General features: G+C 45.2%; 1 protein-coding gene and 1 pseudogene across 1 annotated transcript in view; one reads left to right on the top strand and one right to left on the bottom strand.

Moving 5' to 3' along the window:
- The window catches only part of LOC108522018 (GON-4-like protein), a gene marked incomplete at its 3' end in the record, with an annotated part of 73,943 nt that overhangs the window by 4,239 nt on the left and 46,378 nt on the right, over positions 1-23,326 (top strand). Inside the window, exon 3 of the mRNA XM_017862117.1 lies at positions 20,926-21,117. Coding sequence (XP_017717606.1) covers positions 20,926-21,117 — 192 coding nt within the window. The remainder of the gene's footprint in view (positions 1-20,925; positions 21,118-23,326) is intronic.
- LOC108522017 (26S proteasome non-ATPase regulatory subunit 7 pseudogene) lies at positions 3,515-4,920 on the bottom strand (annotated as a pseudogene).

The raw sequence follows: 23,326 nt of genomic DNA, 5'->3' as shown, positions 1-23,326 counted from the left end.
TTCTTTTTTTTAAAAGTTAAGAGCAGAGTATACTAGATCAGGACCAATTAAGGTGATACTGGAATTTAAGTGTTTTTACTGGAAAAAAAGCATTTCCTTTGTGATGGTTTAAAGAAAATAGTAAGGAGATAAGAATCAGTTCAACTACTTAATTCAGGAAGTCAGGAGAGATGTACATACAAAGCATAGGAGGGAATCAAGTTTTCTTGCTTTCTTTTTTTTTTTTTGAGACAGAGTCTCATTCTGTCGCCCAGGCTGAAGTGCAGTGGCCCCATCTTGACTCATTGCAACCTCCGCCTCCTGGGTTCAAGCGATTCTCCTGCCTCAGCCTCCCGATAGCTGGGATTACAGGCGTGTATCACTATGTTTGGCTAATTTTTGTATTTTTAGTAGAAATGGGGTTTCACCATGTTGGTCAGGCTGGTTTCAAACTTCTTTTTTTTGAGACGGAGTCTTGCTCTGTCGCCCAGGCTGGAGTGCAGTGATGCGATCTCAACTCACTGCAAGCTCCGCCTCCCGGGTTCATGCCATTCTCCTGCCTCAGCATCCCAAGTAGCTGGGACTATAGGCGCCCGCCACCACGCTCGGCTAATTTTTTGTATTTTTAGTAAATACGGGGTTTCACCGTGTTAGCCAGGATGGTCTCGATCTCCTGACCTCATGATCCGCCTGCCTCAGCCTCCCAAAGTGCTGAGATTACAGGCTTGAGCCACCGTACCCGACCTCAAAGTTTTTCAAGAGCCATAAAGGATCTCCCTAGACCGGAACATGGGAGGACGTGGGGCTGAGGCTTCTGTAGTCACTGTGCCTTCCATTACGCTGGTGGTAGACTTTTAGTAGGTGCTCAATAAATCATTTTGAGTGACTGAGACCAACTTTGGGGTAAAGATTTTGCTTTTTTTCTTTTGAGACAGAGTGTTACGCTGTTGCCCAGGCTGGAGTGCAGTGGTGTGATCTCGGCTCATTCCAACCTCTGCCTCCCAGGTTCAAGCGATTCTCTTGCTTCAGCCTCCCGAATAGCTGGGATTACAGGTGGCCACCACCACATACAGCTAATTTTTGTATTTTTAGTAGAGACAGGGTTTTACCATGTTTGCCAGGCTGGTCTTGAACTCCTGACCTGAGGTGATCTGTCCGCCTCGGCCTCCCAGAGTGCTGGGATTACAGTCATGAGCCACTGCACCCAGCCCAGAAATTATTAGTAGTAGTATTATACAACTTCCTTGTATGATAAAAGACTCCACAAAAAGTATTCAACATGAATTATGATAATTCTGTAGTTTTAGTAAGCCATTGCAGTAACCTATAAAACACATTTTGATGTCTAACTTTATCTGTCAGATTTTTTTTTTTGTCTGAAAATGACAAATCCTTTGTTCTGAGTTTCCATTTAAAACATATAATTTCTTTATCTGTGTGACATTTAAAAGAAGCAGAAGACATAGTTCTGACCTCAGGAAGTTTAGAATCGTAATTGGGAAGACAACCATAAGAACATGCTTTTGGAATTGGAGCTTGAAGGATTCACAGGATTTGATAGATTGTGCGGGAAGAAGTGGAAGTAGAATAGCATATTCTGTAAACATGTAGAAATGCTGTGTTTGTGTGGGAGAGTACTAAGGCTTCAGGTAGAAAGAGTAGATCCAGATTATAGAGAGCCTTGAAGCTTCCCCTTAAGACCTTAAGATTTAGAATAGGATGCTGGCAGTAAGGGTAGAGAAGAATGGGTATACCATGGATACATTACAAAGAAATAATTAACACTACTCAGAGACTGACATGTAAGATATCTGGAGTAGGGGATGGTGATGCATGCCTTCATGGGGAAAGTATTTAAGACTTTGAATTTGAATTCAGATTTGGGTATGAGGTATGCAGGTGAACCTCAAAATTGGGGCTCAGCCCAGGGGGGCTCTTGGCTTTGTGCAAGGTTCGTGAGCAAGCCAATAGAGAAAAAGGAAAGCAAATTTATTAGAGCAGCAGAGTGCAGGAAATGGCTGCTCCATAGACACAGCAATAGCAGCAGCCTTTGTGAATAGATAGCTATTCCATGACTATATACTAAATAAGGGCAGGTTATTCATCAATTTTCTAAGGGGCAGGGAGTTCCCAGAACCAAGAGATCCTACCGTTTTAAACCATTTAAGGTAACTTCTAGGGGTTGCCATGGCATTTGTAAACTGTCATGGCACTGGTGGGACTTTTCTTCTTTGTATGTATGTTATGTATGTATGTATGTATTTTTTTTTTTTATTTTTTATTTTTTTTGAGACAGAGTCTCACTCTGTTGCCCAGGCTGGAGGGTAGTGGCACGATCTTGGCTCACCACAACCTCTGCCTCCTGGGTTCAAGCGATTCTCTTGCCCCAGCCTTTTGAGTACCTGGAACTACAGGCATGCACCACCATGCCCGGCTAATTTTGTTGTTGTTGTTTTTTTTTTTGAGACGGAGTCTCGCTCTGTTGCCCAGGCTGGAGTGCAGTGGCGCGATCTCAGTTCACTGCAACCTCTGCCTCCTGGGTTCAAGCGATTCTCCTGCCTCAGCCTCCTGAGTAGCTGGGGTTATAGGTACCCGCCACCATGCCCGGCTAATTTTTGTATTCTTAATAGAGACAGGGATTCACCATGTTGGTCAGGCTGGTCTCGAACTCCTGACCTCGTGATCCGCTCTCCTCAGCCTCCCAAATTGCTGGGATTACAGGCTTGAGGCACTGCACCTGGCTTTTTTTGTATTTTTAATTGAGATGGGGTTTCGCCATGTTGGCCAGGCTGGTCGTGAACTCCTGACCTCAGGTGATCTGCCCGCCTCAGCCTCCCAAAGTGCTGGGATTACAGGCATAAACCACCACGCCCGGCCCGTTTTTATTTTTTAAAACCAATCCATTTAATTGTGTCTTTCAAGGTAAACAATATATGGAGCTTGGATCCCAAGCCTGAGAATGCTAGAGCTATGGGTCCAAAACTTGTGGTATTCTCAGAGTTCAGAAGGGTTAGAACTCATGGTGTTATGAGGCAGAGAACATACGGAATTTGTGTATTCCATTTAGCAATTTTGTAAATTACCAGAAACAGACCGAAAGAGTCTTTCAAGATGGGAAAAATTCAACTCCTTTTTTTTTTTTTTTTTTGAAACATAGTTTTGCTCTTGTTTCCTAGGCTGGAGTGCAGTGGCACAATCTCAATGGCCCCTCCTCAGTTCAAGCAATTCTTCTGCCTCAGCCTCCTGAGTAGCTGGGACTATAGCTCAGCTAATTTTGTATGCCACCACGCTCAGCTAATTTTTGTATGTTTAGTAGAGACGGGGTTTCACCATGTTGGCCAGGCTGGTCTCAAACTCGTGACCTCAAGTCATCCACCCACCTTGGCCTCTCAAAGTACTGGGATTATAGGCGTGAGCCACCATGCCTGGCCCAGGACAGCTTTTTAACAAGCAGTTAAAGTGGAAAAGAACCCGCTAGTAGCACACTGATTTAGTTTATAAGATTTTAGTTTACAAATTAAAAAGGCTATATGTTTTACATTTTCTCCTTTTTCTCTTTATATCACTTTTTTCCTTTATCTTTCTCTTTGTCGTCTTTTGTATCCTTTTTTGCTCTCTTATTTTTCCTATCTTTCTTCTCTACATCCCAGTTCGCAATCTTGTTGATGAGGTTATGCAGGGTGATCACAGAATGGATCGGCGAGGCCAAGTACACCACCACCATTTGGTTATTGGTCTTTGGTAAAAGGCCTTGACAAGGGCCGGGCGTGGTGGTTCACGCCTGTAATCCCAGCACTTTGGGAGGCCGAGGAGGGTGGATCACCTGAGGTCGGGAGTTCAAGACCAGCCTGACCAACGTGGAGAAACCCCGTCTCTACTGAAAATACAAAATTCGCCAGGCATGGTGGCGCATGCCTGTAATCCCAATTACTCGGGAGGCTGAGGCAGGAGAATCGTTTGAACCCAGGAGGCAGAGGTTGCGGTGAGCCGAGATTGTGCCATTGCACTCCAGCCTGGGCAAAAAGAGTGAAACTACGTCTCAAAAAAAAAAAAAGGCCTTGACAAACTGGTAGGCTGATGACTGGCAGCAGCTTGAAGACCTCCTGAAGCTGATAGATTATTTGGTGGTTGGTGGGCAGTTTGCCTGTGGCAACTTTTTCCAGGTAGCTTCTGATAACCAGAAGTTTGGAGTTCAGTCCCTTCAAATCCAGGACCTGGTTTGTGATCCACTGGGAAAGAGTGCCCACTGTAGTGTCTTTGATGTCTTGTAGCAAGTGTTTAACTCCAATTTCCTTAGCTTCCTCTGCTCCAGTTTCACTGGTCACATGCTCAAATGTTTTCAAGGCTGAAGTTCCATCATCATAGACTTCTATTGAAATATATGCTTCTATAGGCAGCCCTAAGTCCTTTGGCTTCATGTCACTAGTGACCAATACTAAGTTATGGCAGTATCTTTTCATGATTTCATTGAAGGCAGTGTCATTCTTGTGTAGTTTAGGGCCTGTGTGGTATCACCCAACTGTTCTTTCTCTGGCATTCATCCTCTTAAACATTCTATATGTGTTTTCCAAATAATCGTGGGCTAAAAAACAATCATCTTTGTCATCTTCATTAAAAGGGACTGCAGAACTGCTGGATACATCAAGTACTTTCATTTGCCATGACCACAAAAGCACATGAAGAATGCATTTCTGTTTTCCAACCTTGCTGATTCTGTTGAAATGATCCACCACACTGAGCAGTATACCTGGGGGTGGACCACCACCTTCTGCCTCACCAGGTCCAGCCTCATGATATACTCTGGCCCCCAGGCCTGGCTCCCTGTGACCCACTGGAGTTTCTTTTAGCATGGAAATGCATTATAATTAGTGTGTAATAAGCAGTGAGAACAACCAAAGGTCACTTTTGTTGCCATCTTGGTTGTAACTGGTTTTGGCTGCTTTCTTTGCTGCATCCTGTTTTGATCAGGGTTTTGTTCTTGTTTTGTTCAGCAGGGTCTCTGGCCAGTGCTTGGAAAACAAATCCTGCTTCTCTCCTACCTCACTCCCCACATTATATACTCCCCTTCAGTCTTAACAGGGTTGTAGAAGGGTAGAAGTCCATCTTCTGCAACTGCTTCCTGTTGTTTTTATGGGCATTGGCCCTGCCTAGCACTGGAGGAGTAAAAATCTCTTGATGCCTTATCTAAGGGATCAGAACAAGGATGTGTTGGAAGCCATGTGCTAGCATCATCTTCACATGGAAATTGTTGCAATCTAAAAGACACAAACTTTACAAGGAGGCTGTAGGAGGCAGGGCCAAAGACTGGTAGTTATAGAATAGCCACTAGAGGTCCTAAAAAGAGTAGAACCAGGTGAGACTTGGGAGGGTGTGTTTTCTTTGTTGTTATTTTTTGGGTTTTTTTGAGACAGGATCTCGCTCTGTCACTAAAGCTGGAGTGCAGTGGTGTGATCGTGGCCCACTGCAGCTTCAACCTCCCAGGCTCAAGTGATCCTCCTGCCTTAGCCTCCTGAGTAGCTGGGAACACAGGTGTGTGCCAGCAACACCCAGCTGATTTTTAAATTTTTTTGTAGAGACAGTCTCACTATGTTGCCCGGGCTGGTCTTGACTCCTGAGCTCAAGTCATCCTCCCACTTTAGCCTCCCACAGTACTGGTATTGCAGGCGTGAGCCACTGTGCCTGACCAGGAGGGTACTTTTTATGGTCAACCAGATATAGTTGGGGTCAGTTCCCTGGTTATATATATGTAACCAGGTGGCTTGCTCTTAGAACTTTTGAGTGTTAACCTCAACCTGTCCAGAGATGTTAATATGTGTGCAGCGGGTCTTATTGATAACAGTGCAGACTCCACCTTTTTCAGTCAATAAACAATCCAAGACTAGTCTGTTATCAGGGTTACATTTGCCAGAGAGTCCAGAGATTCCTGAATTTTTCTTAATGTCTGACTTGTGTTGGTGGCCAGAGATTCTAGGGCCTGAGTTATGTTTCTTAGTGTTGACTTCTGGTATGCAAAGCCCCCCACGTGGGGCCACCACCCCATTGCTGTCCCAATTCCTGTAAAAATTAATCCTATTGCTCTTTTACTTCTTGTTTTCTAGGTTTTATGGGGTTATGAATGGATACCCCCTGAAGGGATAATGGTGGCCAAAATACATTCACTGGTGTTTCAAGTTTTTGATAAGCAAAATAGAAAGCTATTCCTAGAAGAATAAATGGTTCCCTACAAGGTTGGAAGTGGGTGTGGGGTAGGATTTCTTCCCCTAAAGGTGAACCCAGATGGGTCACAAATTGAATCCTTGCAAGGTATGCCGTTCGTTTTTTTATTGCCAAACTGGGTCTATAGAGATACTTTTTCCAGGTTCCAATGCGGGTGATTGGATAGCCCTCATTTTCCACCAGAGGGTGGTACCTCCATCTTCCCAAATTAAGCAGTCGTTTCTCCCTTGCATGTATTGGTCCTGGAGGAGGCACCATGTATAGTCTCCTTGTTTACCAGTGGGATCCCATTTGCCCTCCCATGGCCTTGGGAATTTGCCACTAGGGTTAGTTCAAAGCATCATAGGGAATTTCTGTCTCTGTGTCATTGTCACAACAATTTGTGCAAAAGATAGTATCATTAGTACACTGGTGCTGTAGATACCCAACGTCCTAGGTCCAGGTAATAGTGGGGGGTAGGAGGGTGGTTGGAGAGGAGTCAGGTGAATCTGTTAAGTGTGGGAGAGAGCCATTTTACAAGTAGGAGCCTAGGTACCAGAGGAACACTATGGCCCATTAGGAGGTTTGGGGAGATGGCTGTGAGGTTTGCAGGTTGCACCAGAAGGTGATGCTGTCTATCCTGAGGGTGCTGATGACAGATTCCGCAATCATGCATGCTATTTCCCGATGCTATAATTCTAGAAATGTTTACTATGGAGTTTTGTTCCCATTCCATAGTGAGTTAGATTGATTTGAAGCAGGGAGCAAGAAGAACAGGGACAATTGGGTATCACACTGGACTTTAGGGTGGTCCCTATACTCAATAAGGACAAGTAAGGTGTTTCTCAGGAGGAGGTGGTTACTACTTATCTGTCTTGTGAAATGGCAACTTTAAGTCTTCCAGAGGTTTGCAGGTGTAGGTCATAGTGTCCTAGTCTTGTGCCTGTAGGGATTCACAAAAAACAGGTTTGTTTAATCCAGGACAGGTGTACCTAGCTAGTGATTCCCCGAAGTTTAACAGCAATGGGAGTACTTAACAATACCTAATGGGGAGTGGGGGCCCTTCCATATTGATTATATTATAATTGATCTTCAAGGGATACTTCTTTCCAAGTTTTTTTTTTTTTTTGAGATGGGGTCTTGCTCTGTTGCCCAGTCTGGAGTGCAGTGGCACTATCTCGGCTCACTGCAACCTCTGCCTCCCGGGTTCAAGCGATTCCCCTGCCTCAGCCTCCCAAGTAGCTGGGACTACAGGCGTGTGCCACTATGCCCAGCTAATTTTTTTGTATTTTACTAGAGATGGGGTTTCACCTTGTTGGCCAGGATGGTCTTAATCTCCTGACCTCGTGATCCACCCACTTCGGCCTCCCAGAGTGCTAGGATTACGGGTATGAGCCACCGGCCCGGCCCTTTCCAAGTTTTTAATAGGACTAAGTTTCCTGGTTAAATGGAGCAATCTTTTCCTTTGTGGGAAAGGGCAATACTTTATTTTCATATTCTTAGAGGGCCTTTTGAACCTGGCCTCCTAAGTTCCAGAGGAGAGAGGGGAAGGTATAGTGAGGCTTGTCCAACCCCTTGTTTCTTGTTATGGCCTGAATTAGTTTTTCAAGTTTCTTTCTTTTTTCTTTTTTTTTTTTTGAGACGGAGTTTTGCTGTGTTGCCCAGGCTGCTGGAGTGCAGTGGCGCCATCTCCGCTCACTGCAAGCTCCGCCTCCTGGGTTCTTGGGTTCATGCCATTCTCCTGCCTCAGCCTCCTGAGTAGCTGGGACTACAGGTACCCACCACCATGCCCAGCTAATTTTTTTTTTTTAGTAGAGACGGGGTTTCACCATGTTAGGATGGTCTCGATCTCCTGACCTCGTGATCCGCCCGCCTCGGCCTCCCAAAGTGCTGGGATTACAGGCGTGAGTCACCGCACCCGGCCGCGCCTTTTTTTTTGAGACAGAGTCTCGTTCTGTTGCCCAGACTGGTGTGCAGTGATGCAGTCTTGGCTCACTGCAACCTCCGCCTCCCGGTTCAAGCAATTCTCCTGCCTTAGCCTCATCAAAACTAGCTGGAATTACAGGCATGTGCCACCATGCCCAGCTAATGTTTGTATTTTTAGTAGAGACAAGGTTTCACCATCTTGGCCAGGCTGGTCTCGAACTTCTAACCTCAAGTGATCCACCCACCTCGGCCTCCCAAAGTGCTGGGATTACAGGCGTGAGCCACTGTGCCTGTCCTATACTACATTTTTCTTAAATAACTAGTCATTCTACTACTCTAGAACAATAATTTACCATATAAGATCCTTTTTTTTCCCTGCCGAGATTTGCAGGATTCTTTCTTATGTAGAATTATTCTCTTTTCTTTATAACCTTCCTTACCAAAAATACCTCTGAACGTCCATAACTTTCTTTACCTATCTCTCCCCTACTTACTGGTTCCTTTCTACCTGGTTTCGTAAATTACCTTTTCAAGTCCAACCTTTAGATAACTTTTGAATTAGACACAATTATTCTTTTTCTCAATAAAACGCATCTTCTTTGGTAAGTTTTATATCAACTTAGGAAGCAAGAAATCCTGAACTATCAGATATTAGGATTTTATAGATGAGAACCATTCCACAGTTTTTAAAATTTTTTATTTTATTGTAAAATGTTTCCCTATATCATATTCCTTTCTTAATTGGAAATGACCCAGGCATCCAATAAGCATCCAAAATGATTTTAAGATTTTAAATTATACAAAAAGTTCACTTACAAGCATTTATCTCATTACATTTACCTAATTTATTATTATTTATAATTTTTTTTTTTTTGTAGACAGAGTCTCACTCTGTCACCCAGGTTGGAGTGCAGTGGCATAATCTTAGTTTACTATAACCTCCGCCTCCTGGATTCAAGAGCTTGGGCCTCAGCCTTCCAAGTAGCTGGGATGCATGCACCACCATGCCTGGCTAATTTTGTATTTTAGTAGAGATGGGGTTTTGCCATATTGGCCAGGCTGGTCTCAAACTGCTGACCTCAAGTGATCCACTTGCCTTGGCCACCCAAAGTGCTGGGATTACAGGTGAGGGCCACTGTGCCTAGCTAGAACTATATTAGACAAAATCGGTCAAAGTTATTTCCTGGTTAACCATTTTAAATTCTGAACATTAGGTGAACCCCTAAGTAAGAATCTTAAACACGTGGGCATTTTGCCAGTAACTCAGAACATTTGGCTATTTTCATTGAGCCAACAATCTTGAATTAGTCTTATTTATACAATTTTGAAGACATTTCTATTTCCAGCAATTATTTAATTAATTGATTTTTTGAGACAGGGTTTCTGTTTCCCAGGCTGGAGTGCAGTGGCATGATCACAGCTCACTGCAGCTTCCACCTCTTGGGGTCAAGTGATCTTCCCATCTCAGCCTCCTGAGTAGCTGGGACTATAGGTGTGTGCCACCACACCTGGCTAACTTTTTTGTTTTAGAGATGGAGTCTCACTGTGTTGCCCAGGCTGGTCCTGAACTCCTGAGCTCGAGCAGTCCTCCCACCTTAGCCTCCCAAAATGTTGGGAGGTGTGAGCGGCAGCACCCAGTCTTTATTAATAATTTGAAAACAAGTTTTATTTACCAAAGGACTCATGTGAAAAGCATTTGGACTTTATTTTATTTTTTTTTTGAGGCAGAGTCTTGCTCTGTCGCCGGGACTGGAGTGCAGTGGCCAGATCTCAGCTCACTGCAAGCTCCGCCTCCCGGGTTTACGCCATTCTCCTGCCTCAGCCTCCCGAGTAGCTGGGACTACAGGCGCCCACCACCTTGCCCGGCTAGTTTTGTATTTTAGTAGAGACGGGGTTTCACTGTGTTAGCCAGGATGGTCTCGATCTCCTGACCTCGTGATCCGCCCATCTCGGCCTCCCAAAGTGCTGGGATTACAGGCTTGAGCCACCGCGCCCGGCCGCATTTGGACTTTATTAAAGATAGCTGGATTTAAATTATTTCTGACAATTTTGAAACCTGTTCACATGGCTAAACTTTGTTTTTTCTAATAGGTAATCCAAGGAAACTGTAGACTAGAATTTGGGTAAGGTAGTTTTCATAACAGTTTTATTTTAAAAACCTCTTTTTTGCTTTTTTTTCCCCTTCAGCTTCAGAGGAGGAGGAGATGATTAAAAGGGCAGGAAAGAAAAGAGGGAAAGGAAGCAGAGTGGGGATGAGGGTACCTTTCCCTTTGTTTCTCTGGTGGGGGAGAGAGAAAGAGAGAGAGAGCAAGCCAGAATACTCATTGACGGATGAAGGGGCACCTTACTATGACAACTTCAAGATCAGAGATCTTGGACCCAAGACCTTGGGACTGTCCCAGGGTAGGACTCTAACCCACAATCCTAGAGAGACATGACCAGTAGAAGTATAATAAAAGAAGACAGAAGAGGTGGAAAGGGAAAGGAAGCTAGGAAAAACAGGCTCCTGTAGCAGCAAATGTGAATTGGGAAAGAGAGGAGTTGTTGTTCAGGGGATGTCCTTGGAGTCCCTGAGACAGTGGAGAACTCACCCATCAGTGGAGACACCAAAAAAAGTGTTCAGGAGGCTGCTTTTCTGTATTGCAGGGAGTCATCATCAGGTCAGAGGGTCAGGGCCTCCAAAAAAATGGGCTTGAACAGGGTAGCTCATTTGGGACCCTCATTTTGAGCAGAAAGAAAAACAGACAGGAAGAGACCTGTTGCAGAAAAGAAAATTTATGATTTTAGGAGGGACTAGAAGAAGTTGCTGAAGTGGGTGCAGTGACAAAGAGAGTAAGGAAAAAAAATGAAACGGCACCAAATGCTGAAAAACCTGGAGTATCTAGACGTTGGCCAGTGAGGGTCCCCATACCAGATGCTGAAAACCTGGGAGCATCTGGGGGTGGCCAACAGTGAGGCTCAAAGACATGAGACCTAACACAGATGGGGCCACAGAACAATGTGACTCTGACATCCCAGAGTCAGCACAAAGGAATACCTCTCAAAATAACAAAAGCCTGCCTTACATGGAATAGAAACTACTATCCAGATTGCCAAAACAGAGACTACAAACATGACAACAGGATAAACATAAGCATGCATTTAGGCACTAAGAGCAGAAAAGTAAAATGACAGGTCATTAGAAGCTAAAGAGAAAGGTCCAAGAGAGAAGGTGACAAAGTATTACAAAGGACTTGGATGCCCAGGTGTGCTTCTGTCTGGGGCACCCAGATGATGGGGGACAACGAACTGCCTGACAACCTAGAGACACCATTCCCATTTCCTGATTTATTTGAAAAGGTAAAGGGAGAGAGAAGAGAGTGAAAGAGAAAGTAAATCAGTTAACACCAAATTGGCCAGGCGTGGTGGCTCATGCCTGTAATCCCAGCTCTTTGGGAGGCCGAGGCGGGCGGATCACAAGGTCAGGATCGAGACCATCCTGGCTAACACGGTGAAACCCGGTCTCTACTAAAAATACAAAAAAATTAGCTGGGCGTGGTGGCGGGCCCTGTAGTCCCAGCTACTTGAGAGGGCGAGCAGGAGAATGCCGGCGTGAACCCGGGCGCGGGAGCTTGCAGGCGAGCGAGATCCCGCGCCAACTGCACTCGCAGCGCTGGGCGAACAGAAGCAAGACTCCATCTCAAAAAAAAAAAAAACAAAAAAAAAAAAAAAAAAGTTCAAGCCTGTAATCCCAGCAGCCTTCTGGGAGGGCGCCCGACGACGGGCGGATCACGAGGCTCAGGAGATCGAGACGCGATCCTGGCTAACACCCGGTGAACGCTCTCCTACTAAACAAAAATCACAAAAAACTCCAGCGGGCGGGTGGCGCCGCCGCCTGTAGTCCGCAGCACTCGGGAGCTGAGGCAGGAGAAATGGCGTAAACCCGCCAGGAGGCGCGGCGGCTGTAGTGACGCTCGAGATGCGCGGGCCCATCTGCACCCACGGCTGGGCGGCGAGAGCAACCCGACTGGCTGCGGCTCTCAAAAACAAAACAAAAAAAAAACAAACACCCACATCCATCAGCCAGGTGTGGTGGCTCACGCCTGTAATCCCAGCACTTTGGGATGCTGAGGCGGGTGGATCACAAGGTCAGGAGTTCAAGACCCACCTGGCCAATGTGTCTACTAAAAATACAAAAATTAGCCAGGCATGGTGGCAGACACCTGTCATCCCACCTACTCGGGAGGCTGAAGCAGTAGAATCGCTTGAACCCGGGAGGCAGAGGTTGCAGTGAACCGAGATCGTGCCACAGCACTCCACCCTGGGTGGCAGAGCAAGATGCCGTCTCAAAACCCAAAAAACAAAACACACATTGAGGGGGAACAAAGGGGACACTCACCTTTTCGTGGAGGCCAAATGGTGCCAGTCAGTCTTTGGGTTCAAGCAATTCTTGTGCCTCAGCCTCCCAAGTACCTGGGATTACAGGCGTGCATCGCCATGGCTGGCTAATTTTTTGTATTTTTAGTAGAGCCAGGGTTTTGCCGTGTTGCCCAGGCTAGTATCGAACTCCTGAGCTCAGGCAATCCACCTGTCTTGGCATTTGTAAACTGTCATGGTGCTGGTGGGAGGTTCTTTTAGCATGCAGATGTAAGGAGGACAACAGGAGATGGCTTTCATCACCATCTTGCTTTTAGCTGGTTTTGGCCAGTTTTTTGATCAGCTCTTGTTTTGTTCAGCGGGGTCTTTTGCACAGTGCTTGGAAAACAAGTCCTGCTGATCTCCTACCTCAAATGGAATGTGAGGTGACAATAGGGCCAGCAAGCAAAAATAGAAATCTGAGACTGAAATTTAGTAAGAGGCAAGGACTAGAAATGTTCACAGTGTTTGTCATGGTTCTTCTCCATGGAAACAGACATGGAGGGGGAAGAACAGTGGATTAAAGAAAACCTTGCATTGAGGAAGAAGATAAGTAACAGAGAAGGAACAACTGGAGAAGTAGTAGTAAAAGTGAAAAGAGGAAGGAGAGCTTTAAGAACAAGGTACTGCCGGGCGCGGTGGCTCAAGCCTGTAATCCCAGCACTTTGGGAGGCCGAGACGGGTGGATCACGAGGTCAGGAGATCGAGACCATCCTGGCTAACACGGTGAAACCCCGTCTCTACTAAAAAAATTCAAAAAACTAGCTGGGCGAGGTGGCGGGCGCCTGTAGTCCCAGCTACTCGGGAGGCTGAGACAGGAGAATGGCCTAAACCCGGGAGGCGGAGCTTCCAGTGAGCTGACATCCGGCCACTGCACTCCAGCCTGGGCGACAGAGCGAGACTCCGTCTCAAAAAAAAAAAAAAAAAAAAAAAAAAAAAGAACAAGGTACTTTAAAATTTAGTAGCAAAGGAGGGATAAGGATAATGCCTGAGAAAAAGGTTACATTTGAAGATTGATGATCTTGGAGAGTAGATTCAGGAGTTTGTTGAGGAAAGGACATTATATGAAGGATTTAAAGAGGAAGGAATGGGGCTAGGAACAGTGGCTCACACCTGTAATCCCAACACTTTGGAAGGCCAAGATGTGGGGATCTTGTGGCCAGGAGTTCAAGAACAGCCTGGGCAACATAGCTAGGTTCCATCTCTACAGAAAACTTTTTTTTTTTTTTGTCTTTTTGAGACGGAGTCTTTCTCTGTTGCCCAGGCTGGAGTGCAGTGGCGCAGTCTCAGCTCACTGCAAGCTCTGCCGCCCGGGTTCAAGCGATTCTCTTGCCTCAGCCTCCCGAGTAGCTGGGACTACAGGCGCCCGCCACCACACCCAGCTAATTTTTTGTATTTTTAGTGGAGAAGAGGTTTTACCGTGTTAGCCAGGATGGTCTCCATCTCCTGACCTCGTGATCTGCCCTCCTTGGCCTCCCAAAGTGCTGGGATTACAGGCGTGAGCCACTGCCCTTGCCCAGAAAACTTTTAAAAATTAGCCAAGTGTGGTGGTGCATATCTGTAGTCCCAGCTACTCAGGAGGTTGAAACAGGGACAGTTTGAGCCCAGGAGTTCAAGGTTTCGGTGTGCTCTCATTGCATCACTACACTCCAGCCTGGGTGACAGAGCAAGACCTTGCCTGTAAAAAAAGGAAAAAGGAGGAGGAGTGAAACACCAGAGATTTCTTTCCTCCCTCTCCCCCATCCCTGTCCTCCCCTCCTCCCTTCTTCTCTTCCTCCCTTCCTCCCCTCCCTTCCCCACTATCCCCTCCCCTCCCCTTTCTTCCCTTTTTTTTTTTTTTTTTTTTTTTGAGACGGAGTCTCGCTCTGTCGCCCAGGCTGGAGTGCAGTGGCGCGATCTCGGCTCACTGCAAGCTCCGCCTCCCGGGTTCACACCATTCTCCTGCCTCAGCCTCTCAAGTAGCTGGGACTACAGGCACCCACCACCATGCCCGGCTAATTTTTTGTATTTTTAGTAGAGATGGGGTTTCCCCATAGCCAGGATGGTCTTGATCTCCTGACTTTGTGATCTGCCCGCCTCAGCCTCCCAAAGTGTTGGAATTACAGGTGTGAGCCACCATACCCAGCCTTCGTTCCTTTTTTTGTGGTGGAGGAATGGGCAATGATAAATAGCTAGAGAAGGCAGCAAGATTATTGAATATTTTTTCAAGATAAGTTGTCAGAAGGAACTGGAAGAAATTATAAGATTAAAATGCTAGAGAAGGAATGGATAAATATGGGTTCATAGTCACTCAGTTATTGATAAGTGTAATTAAGAGATATTTAAAATCAGTTTACAGATATCCAGATTTAGATAAACATTTATTGTTTAGTATTATCTGTGATATCACTCCCCTTCATTAATCTGGAGAATTAAAAATTGATTCTACTACTTTGCACTTTGATTAGTTGTATATACAAGTAATAGCAATAAAAGTACACTGTGAGGGTCTCTCCAGAATTTTCTTTAAGTAACTTTTTTATTTTTTGTAACACAAAACAGAGAGGAAGAAAGAAAGATTGACAGTTCATATATATCTACTTTGGAAAATATTGAAAACTTTAAAGGAGAAAATAAAAATCACCTGTAACCCTGCTGTTTAGTACATGTTCTTTTTGTTGTTTTACTTTATTTTAAATAACATTTTAGTTTTGTGATTATGAATGCAGCAGCATCATATACACTGTAGAAAAAAATGAAAATACTGCATAGATAAGATAGTTGGATTATTTTGAAGTATTGATATTGTGTTACAATCAATACCTTTTTTTGTCATTGTTTGTTTGTTTGTTTGTTTTTGAGACGGAGTCTTGCTGTGTCACCCAGGCTGGAGTGCAGTGGCGTGATTTCGGTTCACTGCAACCTCTGCTTCCTGGGTTCAGGCGTTTCTCCTGCCTCAGCCTCCCAAGTAGCTGGGATTACAGGCTCCTGCAACCACACCTGGCTAACTTTTGTATTTTCAGTAGAGATGGGGTTTCCCCATGTTGGTCGGGCTGGTCTCGAACTCCTGACCTTGTGATCCACCTGCCTAGGCCTCTGAAAGTGCTGGGATTATGGTGTGAGCCACTGCGCCTGGCGATACATTGTTAAATCATGTTTCTTTTTTCTTTTCTTTTCTTTCTTTTTATTTTTTTGAGAAGGAGTCTCACTCTGTTGCCCAGGTTGGAGTGTAGTGGCATGATCTTAGCTCACTGCAACCTTCATCTCCTCAGCTCAGGTGATTCTCTTGCCTCAGCCTCCCGAGTAGCTGGGATTACAGGCACGTGCCACTGCGCCTGGCTAATTTTTGTATTTTTAGTAGAGACAGGGTTTTGCCATGTTGGCCAGGCTCGTCTTGAACTCCTGATCTCAAGTGATCCACCCACCTCGGCCTTCCAAAGTGTTGGGATTACAGGCTGGAGTGCAGTGGCACGATGTCGGCTCACTGCAAGCTCTGCCTTCTGGGTTTGCATTGCCCAGCCTAAATCATGTTTCTTGACGGCAGGTGTTAGTGTTTAAACTTTTTTTTTTTGTAAAGAGATGAAGTCTCACTCTGTCATCCAGGCTATAGTCCAGTGGTACAATCATAGCTCACTGCAGCTTCTAACTCCTGGACTGAAATGATCCTACCAAGTCACTGGGACTGTAGGCAGGAGCCACACCATCCAGCTAAAAAAGGCTGGGACTGCAAACCTGCACGACCACACCCAGCTGCTGCTTTTTTTTTTTTTTTTTTTTTGACTTTTTGCAGACACAAGGTCTGTATAAGTTGCCCAGCATGGAAATGTTTTTTGTTTGTTTGTTTAACAGGTGAGGTCTCATAATTCACTGCAACCTAGAATTCCTGGCCTTAAGTGATCCTGCTGCCTCAGCCTCCTAAAGTGCTGGGATTACAGGTGTGAGCCACTGGGCTTAGCTAGAAATGACTTATTTATTTATTTATTTATTTATTTTTAGAGAGACAGAGTCTTACTGTGTAGCCCAGGCTAGAGTGCAGTAGTACAATAATGGCTCACTACAACCTCTAACTCTTGACTTCAAGTAATCCTCCTGCCTTGGCCTCCCAAAACGCTGGAATTACAGGCATGAAGCCACAAATGACTTTTTTTTTTAGACAGGGTTCCACTGTGTTACCTAGGCTGGAGTACAGTGATGTGATCGCGGCTTACTGTTGCCTTGACCTCCCAGGCTCAAGTGACTCTCCCACCTCAGCCTCCCAAGTAGCCAGGACTACAGGTGTGCACTTCCATGCCTGGCTGATTTTTGTATTTTTTGTCAAGACAGTGTTTCACCACATTAGCCAGGCTGGTGTCAAACTCCTGAGCTCAAGTGACCTGTGCACCTCAACCTCCCAAAGTGCTGGGATTACAGCCGTGAGCCACCATGCCCAGCCCACAAATGACTTTTTAAACAAGCATACCAGAACTTTAAAATCTAAGCAAGTATTGCCCCTCAAAACACAGAGGTTCACTTTGGTAGGCAGAGCCTCTTCTACTGACGTTTTTACTACTTAAAAAATATTTGGGGTCAAGCATGGTGGCTCACACCTATCCCTGTATATTGGGAGGCTGAGGTGGGAGGATTGCTTAAGGGCAGGAGTACAATACCAGATGTGGCAACATAGTGAGACCCCATCTCTAAAAAAAAAAAAGTGAAATAAAATAAAATTAGCTGGGCATGGTGGCAGGAACCTGTAGTCTCAGCTACTTGGGAGGCTGAGGCGGAAGGATCACTTGAGCCCAGGAGGTTGAGGCCGGAGTGAGCTGAGATCACACAACTGCACTCCAGCCTAGGGGACAGAGCAAGACCCTGTCTCAGCAACAACAAAGACTTGGAACTACTTGACCAAGCGCGGTGGCGCATGCTTGTAATCCCAGCACTTTGGGAGGCGGAGGTGGGCGGATCACCTGAGGTCAGGAGTTCGAGACCAGCCTGACCAACATAGAGAAACCCCATCTCTACTAAAAATACAAAATTAGCTGGGTGTGGTGGTACATCCCTGTAATCCCAGCTACTCAGGAGGCTGAGCTAGAAGAATCTCTTGAATCCGGGAGGCGGAGTTTGCGGTGAGCCAAGATCGTGCCATTGCACTCCAGTATGGGCAACAGGAGTGGAACTCTGTCTCAAGAAAAAAAAAAAACAAGAAAAAAAATTGGAACTACTTTTTAAACTGCCCCTGCAGGACTGGGTGTGTTGGCTCATGCCTGTAATCCCAGCACTTTGGGAGGCCTAGTGGGGTGGATTACTTAAGGTCAGGAGTTTGAGACCAGCCTGGCTAACATGGTGAAACCCTGTCTCTACTAAAAATACAAAAATTAGCCAGGCGTGGTGACATACGCCTGTAATCCCAGCTACTTGGGAGGCTGAGGCAGGAGAATTGCTTGAGCCCAGGAGGTGGAGGTTGCAGTGACCCAAGATCGTGCCACTGTACTTCAGCCTGACCCACAGAGCGAGACTCTTTCTAGAAAAAAAAAAAAACTGTCCCTGCAAACACGTTATCAGCTGCACCACAAAATCATTTTTCATACTCTACATAGAGGAAATGTTCCTTTTTTCTACACCTTTTTTTCTCTCTGACTCCACAATGCTTTTCAATCTAATTCCCCTTCCCTGAGCCCTTTAGGACCCCACCTTCCTTTATAGATATGCTGGATGCTAAAAGACCTCAGAAAGAGAAGCTGAGCAGGGTAAGAGAAATAGAGAAAGCAAAACCTTATTCAGAGCATATGTGTAACTTATTTACTGCCAACCTAAGAACTCTGTGTTGATAACATCAAAATTATTTTTTTAAAATTTATATTTATTTGTTTATTTTTTGGAGACAGTGCCTCACTCTGTCGCCCAGGCTGGAATGTAGTGGTGCGACCTCAGCTCACTGCAACCTCTGCCTCCCGGGTGCAGGTGATTCTTGTGCCTCCTGAATAGCTGGGATTACAGGCACCCGCCACCACGCCTGGCTAATTTTTTGTATTTTAGTAGAGACGAGGTTTCACCATGTTACCCAGCATGGTCTCAAACTCCTGAGCTCAGGCAATTCACCCACCTTAGCCTCCCAAAGTGCTAGGATTACAGGTGTGAACCACCACAGCTGGCCAATCATAACATCAAAATTAGCTGAGAACAGTACAAATCAACTAATTATAAGCTAAAATCATGCTACTCACTTTTAGGAGGCAAAGAAAGAAGAAGCATAAGTGGAAATTAGGGTATGTAAGTCAAATTCAGAAGAACAAGTAAAATTCTATTAGAATAAACACCATTAAAACGGAAGATTTAGCTGGATGGTGTGATGGAAGTAAACTATAACAATGCCACTGCACTCCAGGCCAGGCGACAGAGTGAGACCCAAGTATAAAGACTGTTTGTGTGTTTTGAAAGAAAATGTTCAACTAAGTAGTACACAAACTAGGGAAAAAATTCAGAAATAGAACAAGTACACAGTGAAAATTTAGGCATCCTTTCACTCTGTACTCTTGCTCCCCAAGTCCTCTTCCCAGGTAACTTTTAAACAATTTTTTTGTGTATAGTCCAGGGATATTCTGTATATATGCAAGCTATTTCCTTGATAGCCTGATTTATGATGTTTACTTTTTACTTTTTTTTTTTTTTTTTTGATACAGAGTCTCGCTCTGTTGCCCAGGCTGGAGTTTAATGGCTCAATCTCGGCACACTGCAACCTCTGCCTCCTGGGTTCAACATGTTCTCCTACCTCAGCCTCCCAAGTAGCTGGGATTACAGGTGCCCGCCACCATGCCTGGCTAATTTTTTGTATTTTTAGTAGAGATGGGGTTTTGCCATGTTGGCCAAGCTGGTCTCGAACTCCTGTCCTCAAGTGATCCACCCATCTCAGCCTCCCAAAGTGCTGGGATTACAGGCATGAGCCATTGTGCCCAGCATTCTTTTTTTGTTTGTTTTGTTTGAGATGGAGTTTCGCTCTGTTGCCCAGGCTGGAGTGAAGTGGCCCTGTCTTGGCTCACTGCAACCTCTGCCTCCCAGGTTCAAGCGATTCTCCTGCCTTAGCCTCCCAAGTAACTGGGATTACAGGTGCCTGCCACCATGCCTGGCTTATTTTTGTGTTTTTTTTTTACAGCCAAGGTTTCGTCATGTTGGCCAGGCTGGTCTCCAACTCCTGACCTCAAGTGATCTGCCTACCTCAGCCTCCCAAAGTGCTGAGATTACAGATATGAGCCACTGCGCCCAGCCTACTTTTAATACTACATGAATATTTCTTTGCGTGTGTGTGTGTGTGTGTGTGTGTGAGAGAGAGAGAGAGAGAGAGAGAGAGAGACAGTATCTTGCTCTGACACCCAGGCTGGAGTGCAATGGCATGATCACAGCTCACTGCAGCCTTGAACTCCAGGGCCCAAGTGATTCTCCCACCACACCCTCCTAAGTAGCTGGGACCACAGGTGTGTATCACCACACCCAGCTAATTTTAGAGCCCCTCACTTTTGTAGAGACAAGGTGTCTCCTTATGTTGCCCAGGCTGGTCCCAAACTCCTGGATCCTGGCCCAAGCAATCTTCCTGCCTTGGCTTCCCAAAGTAATGGGATTACAGGTGTGAGCCACCTGGCCTAGCCTAATTTTTAAAAATGTTTATTTTTAGTAGAGACAAAGCCTCGATATGTTGCTCAGACTGGTCTCAAACCCCTGGGTTCAAGTGATCCTCCTGCCTCGGCCTCCCAAAGTGCTGGGATTATAGTCATGAGCCACGTAATGACTATAAGCACCTGGCTTTTTTTTTTTTTTTTTTTTTGCACGACAGGGTCTTGCTGCATTGCCCAGTCTGGAGTGCAGTGGTGCAGTCATATCTCCCTGTAACCTCAAAATCCTGGCGTCAAGCCATCCTCCCAGCTCAGCTCCCCAAATAACTAGGACTATAAGCATGCACCATACCCCTTTTTTCTTTGTCTTTTTAATGCTATCCTCACCTACTCCCCCGACAAAGGGAGTGTTTATGAAGTGTTGAGGTGAGAAAGTTGTCTAATGGACTGTAGAAGCATATATTTACAATTTTATGGTGACAATTACTCTTCTGCTCTGTCAAATTGATTTACAAAGTCAGGGCATTTTATAATTATAGTTGATGAAATGTGGTTTTAATGGTCATCTATATAAAATGTCATCAGGGATTTCCTCTACAATTATGAGTCTGATTTTTCATAGGAAAAAATGCAAAACTGAAAGCATGTTAGAAACAAAAAGGCCTTAGCAATTACCTAGTTTATTTCCCTGACTTTACAGATGAGTAAATTGGATCTGAGCTTTGATTTAAGAAAGGAAAATGCCTGTATAGTATATGCTTAATTCATGAAGTTGTCTACCTAGAAAGACTATAATAAGACGCTGAATTCTGCAACAGAGTATGATTCAGAATGGTCAAAGTGTGGAGCAATATTTGTGATTCTTCAGGGAAACCTCAAATGCATTCTGAAGGGGAGATACCTTCACTGCCATCAGGCAGCCAATCTGCAAAACCAGTAAGCCAGCCCAGGAAATCAACCCAGCCAGATGTTTGTGCCTCTCCTCAAGAAAAGCCACTCAGGACTCTGTTTCACCAACCTGAGGAAGAGATAGAAGATGGTGGACTCTTCATTCCAATGGGTAGGCTTTCTTCTTTTTAATTAAATGAAACATCTTTATTGAAGTATAATATGTAGAAAACTGCACATACCCTAAGATATCCTGAATTCACTATATTTTCACCAATTTAATACACCCTTGTAAGCAGGACCCAGATCAAGATACAGAATGTTATCAGTACCCAGAAGTCCATCTTGTCTTCCCTTTCAATTACTCTCTACCCATAGGTTAACCACTATCCTGATGCCTAGCAGCATATATTGGTTCAATTTTTTTTTTTTTTTTTTTTTCCTTTTGAGACAGAGTTTCGTTCTTGGCTGGAGTACAGGGGCGTGATCTCGGCTCACTGCAACTGTTGCCTCCTGGGTTCAAAAGATTCTCCTGCCTCAGCCTCCAGAGTAGCTGGGATTACAGGCACCTGCCACCACACCCGGCTAATTTTTGTGTTTTTGGTAGAGACATGGTTTTGCTATGTTGGCCAGGCTGGTCTCGAACTCCTGACTTCAGGTGATCCAACCACCTTGGCTTCACAAAGTGCTGGGATTACAGGTGTGGGCCATTGCGCCCAGCCAGTTGTTTTGTCTTTTTGTCTTTTATTTGAATGGAATCATGTGTGTACATTTTATAACTGCCTTTTGTTTTGTTTTGTTTTTGTTTTTGAAGACAGGGTCTCACTCTGTCACTCAGACTGGGGTGTAGTGGTGCCATCACAGCTCACTGTGGCCTTGACCTCCTGGGTTAAAGTGATCTTTTTGTCTCAGCACTGAGTAGCTGGGACTGTAAGCGCGTGCTGTCGCAGCCAGCTAATATTTTTTTTCTTTTTTTTTGAGACAGAATCTCGCTTTGTTGCCCAGGCTGTTGGAATGCAATGGCTTGATCTCAGCTCACTGCAACCTCCACCTCCTGGGTTCAAGCAATTCTCCTGCTTCAGCATCCCTAGTAGCTGGGATTACAGGCGCCTGCCATCATGCCCAGCTAATATTTGTGTTTTTTGTAGAGGCGGGGTTTCACCATGTTGGCCAGGCTGGTCTTGAACTCCTGACCTCAGGTGATCTGTCTGCTAATTAAAAATTTTTATTTTTGTAGAGATGGAGCCCCACTGTCTCAACTCCTGTGCTCAATTGATCCTCTTGCCTCGGCCTCCCAAAGTGTTGGGATGACAGACGTGAGCCACCGTGCCTGGCATTGTGACTGCGTTTATTCTCTCAATGTTTTGTTTTTTTTTTTGAGACAGAGTCTTGCTCTGTCACCCAGACTGGAGTGCAGTAGTGCTATCTTGGCTCACTGCAGTGTCCACCTCCTGGGTTCCAGCGATTCTCCTGCCTCAGCCTCCTGGGTAGCTGGGATTACAGGCACGGCCACCATGCAGGGCTAATTTTTTTATTTTTAGTAGAGACGGGGTTTCACTATGTTGGCCAGGCTGGTCTTGAACTCCTGAGCTCAGGTGATCTGCCAGCCTCGGCCTCCCGATGTGCTGGGATTACAGGTGTGAGCCACCGTGCCCAGCCTCAATATTGGTTTTTTTGTTTTGTTTTGTTTTTGTTGTTGAGACGGAGTCTCGCTCTGCCTCCCAGGCTGGAGTGCAGTGGCACAATCTTGGCTCATTGCAAGCTCCGCTTCCCGGGTTCACGCCATTCTCCTGCCTCAGCCTCCCAAGTATCTGGGACTACAGGCGCCTGCCACCACGCCTGGCTAATTTTTTTTTATCTTTTAGTAGAAACAGGGTTTCACCGTGTTAGCCAAGATGGTCTCGATCTCCTGACCGCGTGATCCACCCACCTCGGCCTCCTGAAGTGCTGGGATTACAGGCGTGAGCCACCGTGCCCAGCCAACATTGTTTTATATTTATGAAATTCATCCATATTCTTGGATGTACTTGTAGATTGTTCATTTTTATTGCTGTGTATCATTCTGTTGTTTGAATATTTTATGTATCTTTTATTTTCTTTTCTTTAATTTTTTTTTTTTTTTAAGAGATAGGTACTGCTCTGTCACCCAGGCTAGAAGTTCAGTGCCATGATCAAAGCTCACTGCAACCTTGAACTCCAAGGTTCAAGTGATCTTCTCACTTCAGCCTCCCCAGTAACTGGGACTCTAGGTGCACACCACAATGCCTGGCTAATTTTCATTTTTATTTTATTATTATTATTTTTTTAGAGACGGTTTTCACTATGTTGCCCAGGTTGATTTTGTATTTCTGGGCTCGAGCAGTCCCTCCTTGATCTCTCAA

The sequence above is a fragment of the Rhinopithecus bieti genome, unplaced genomic scaffold (assembly GCF_001698545.2).
Source record: "Rhinopithecus bieti isolate Rb0 unplaced genomic scaffold, ASM169854v2 scaffold_64010, whole genome shotgun sequence".
Classification (NCBI taxonomy): Eukaryota; Metazoa; Chordata; class Mammalia; order Primates; family Cercopithecidae; genus Rhinopithecus; species Rhinopithecus bieti.
Note: the sequence above shows the minus strand (reverse complement) of the source record. Positions and strands in the feature narration are given on the sequence as shown.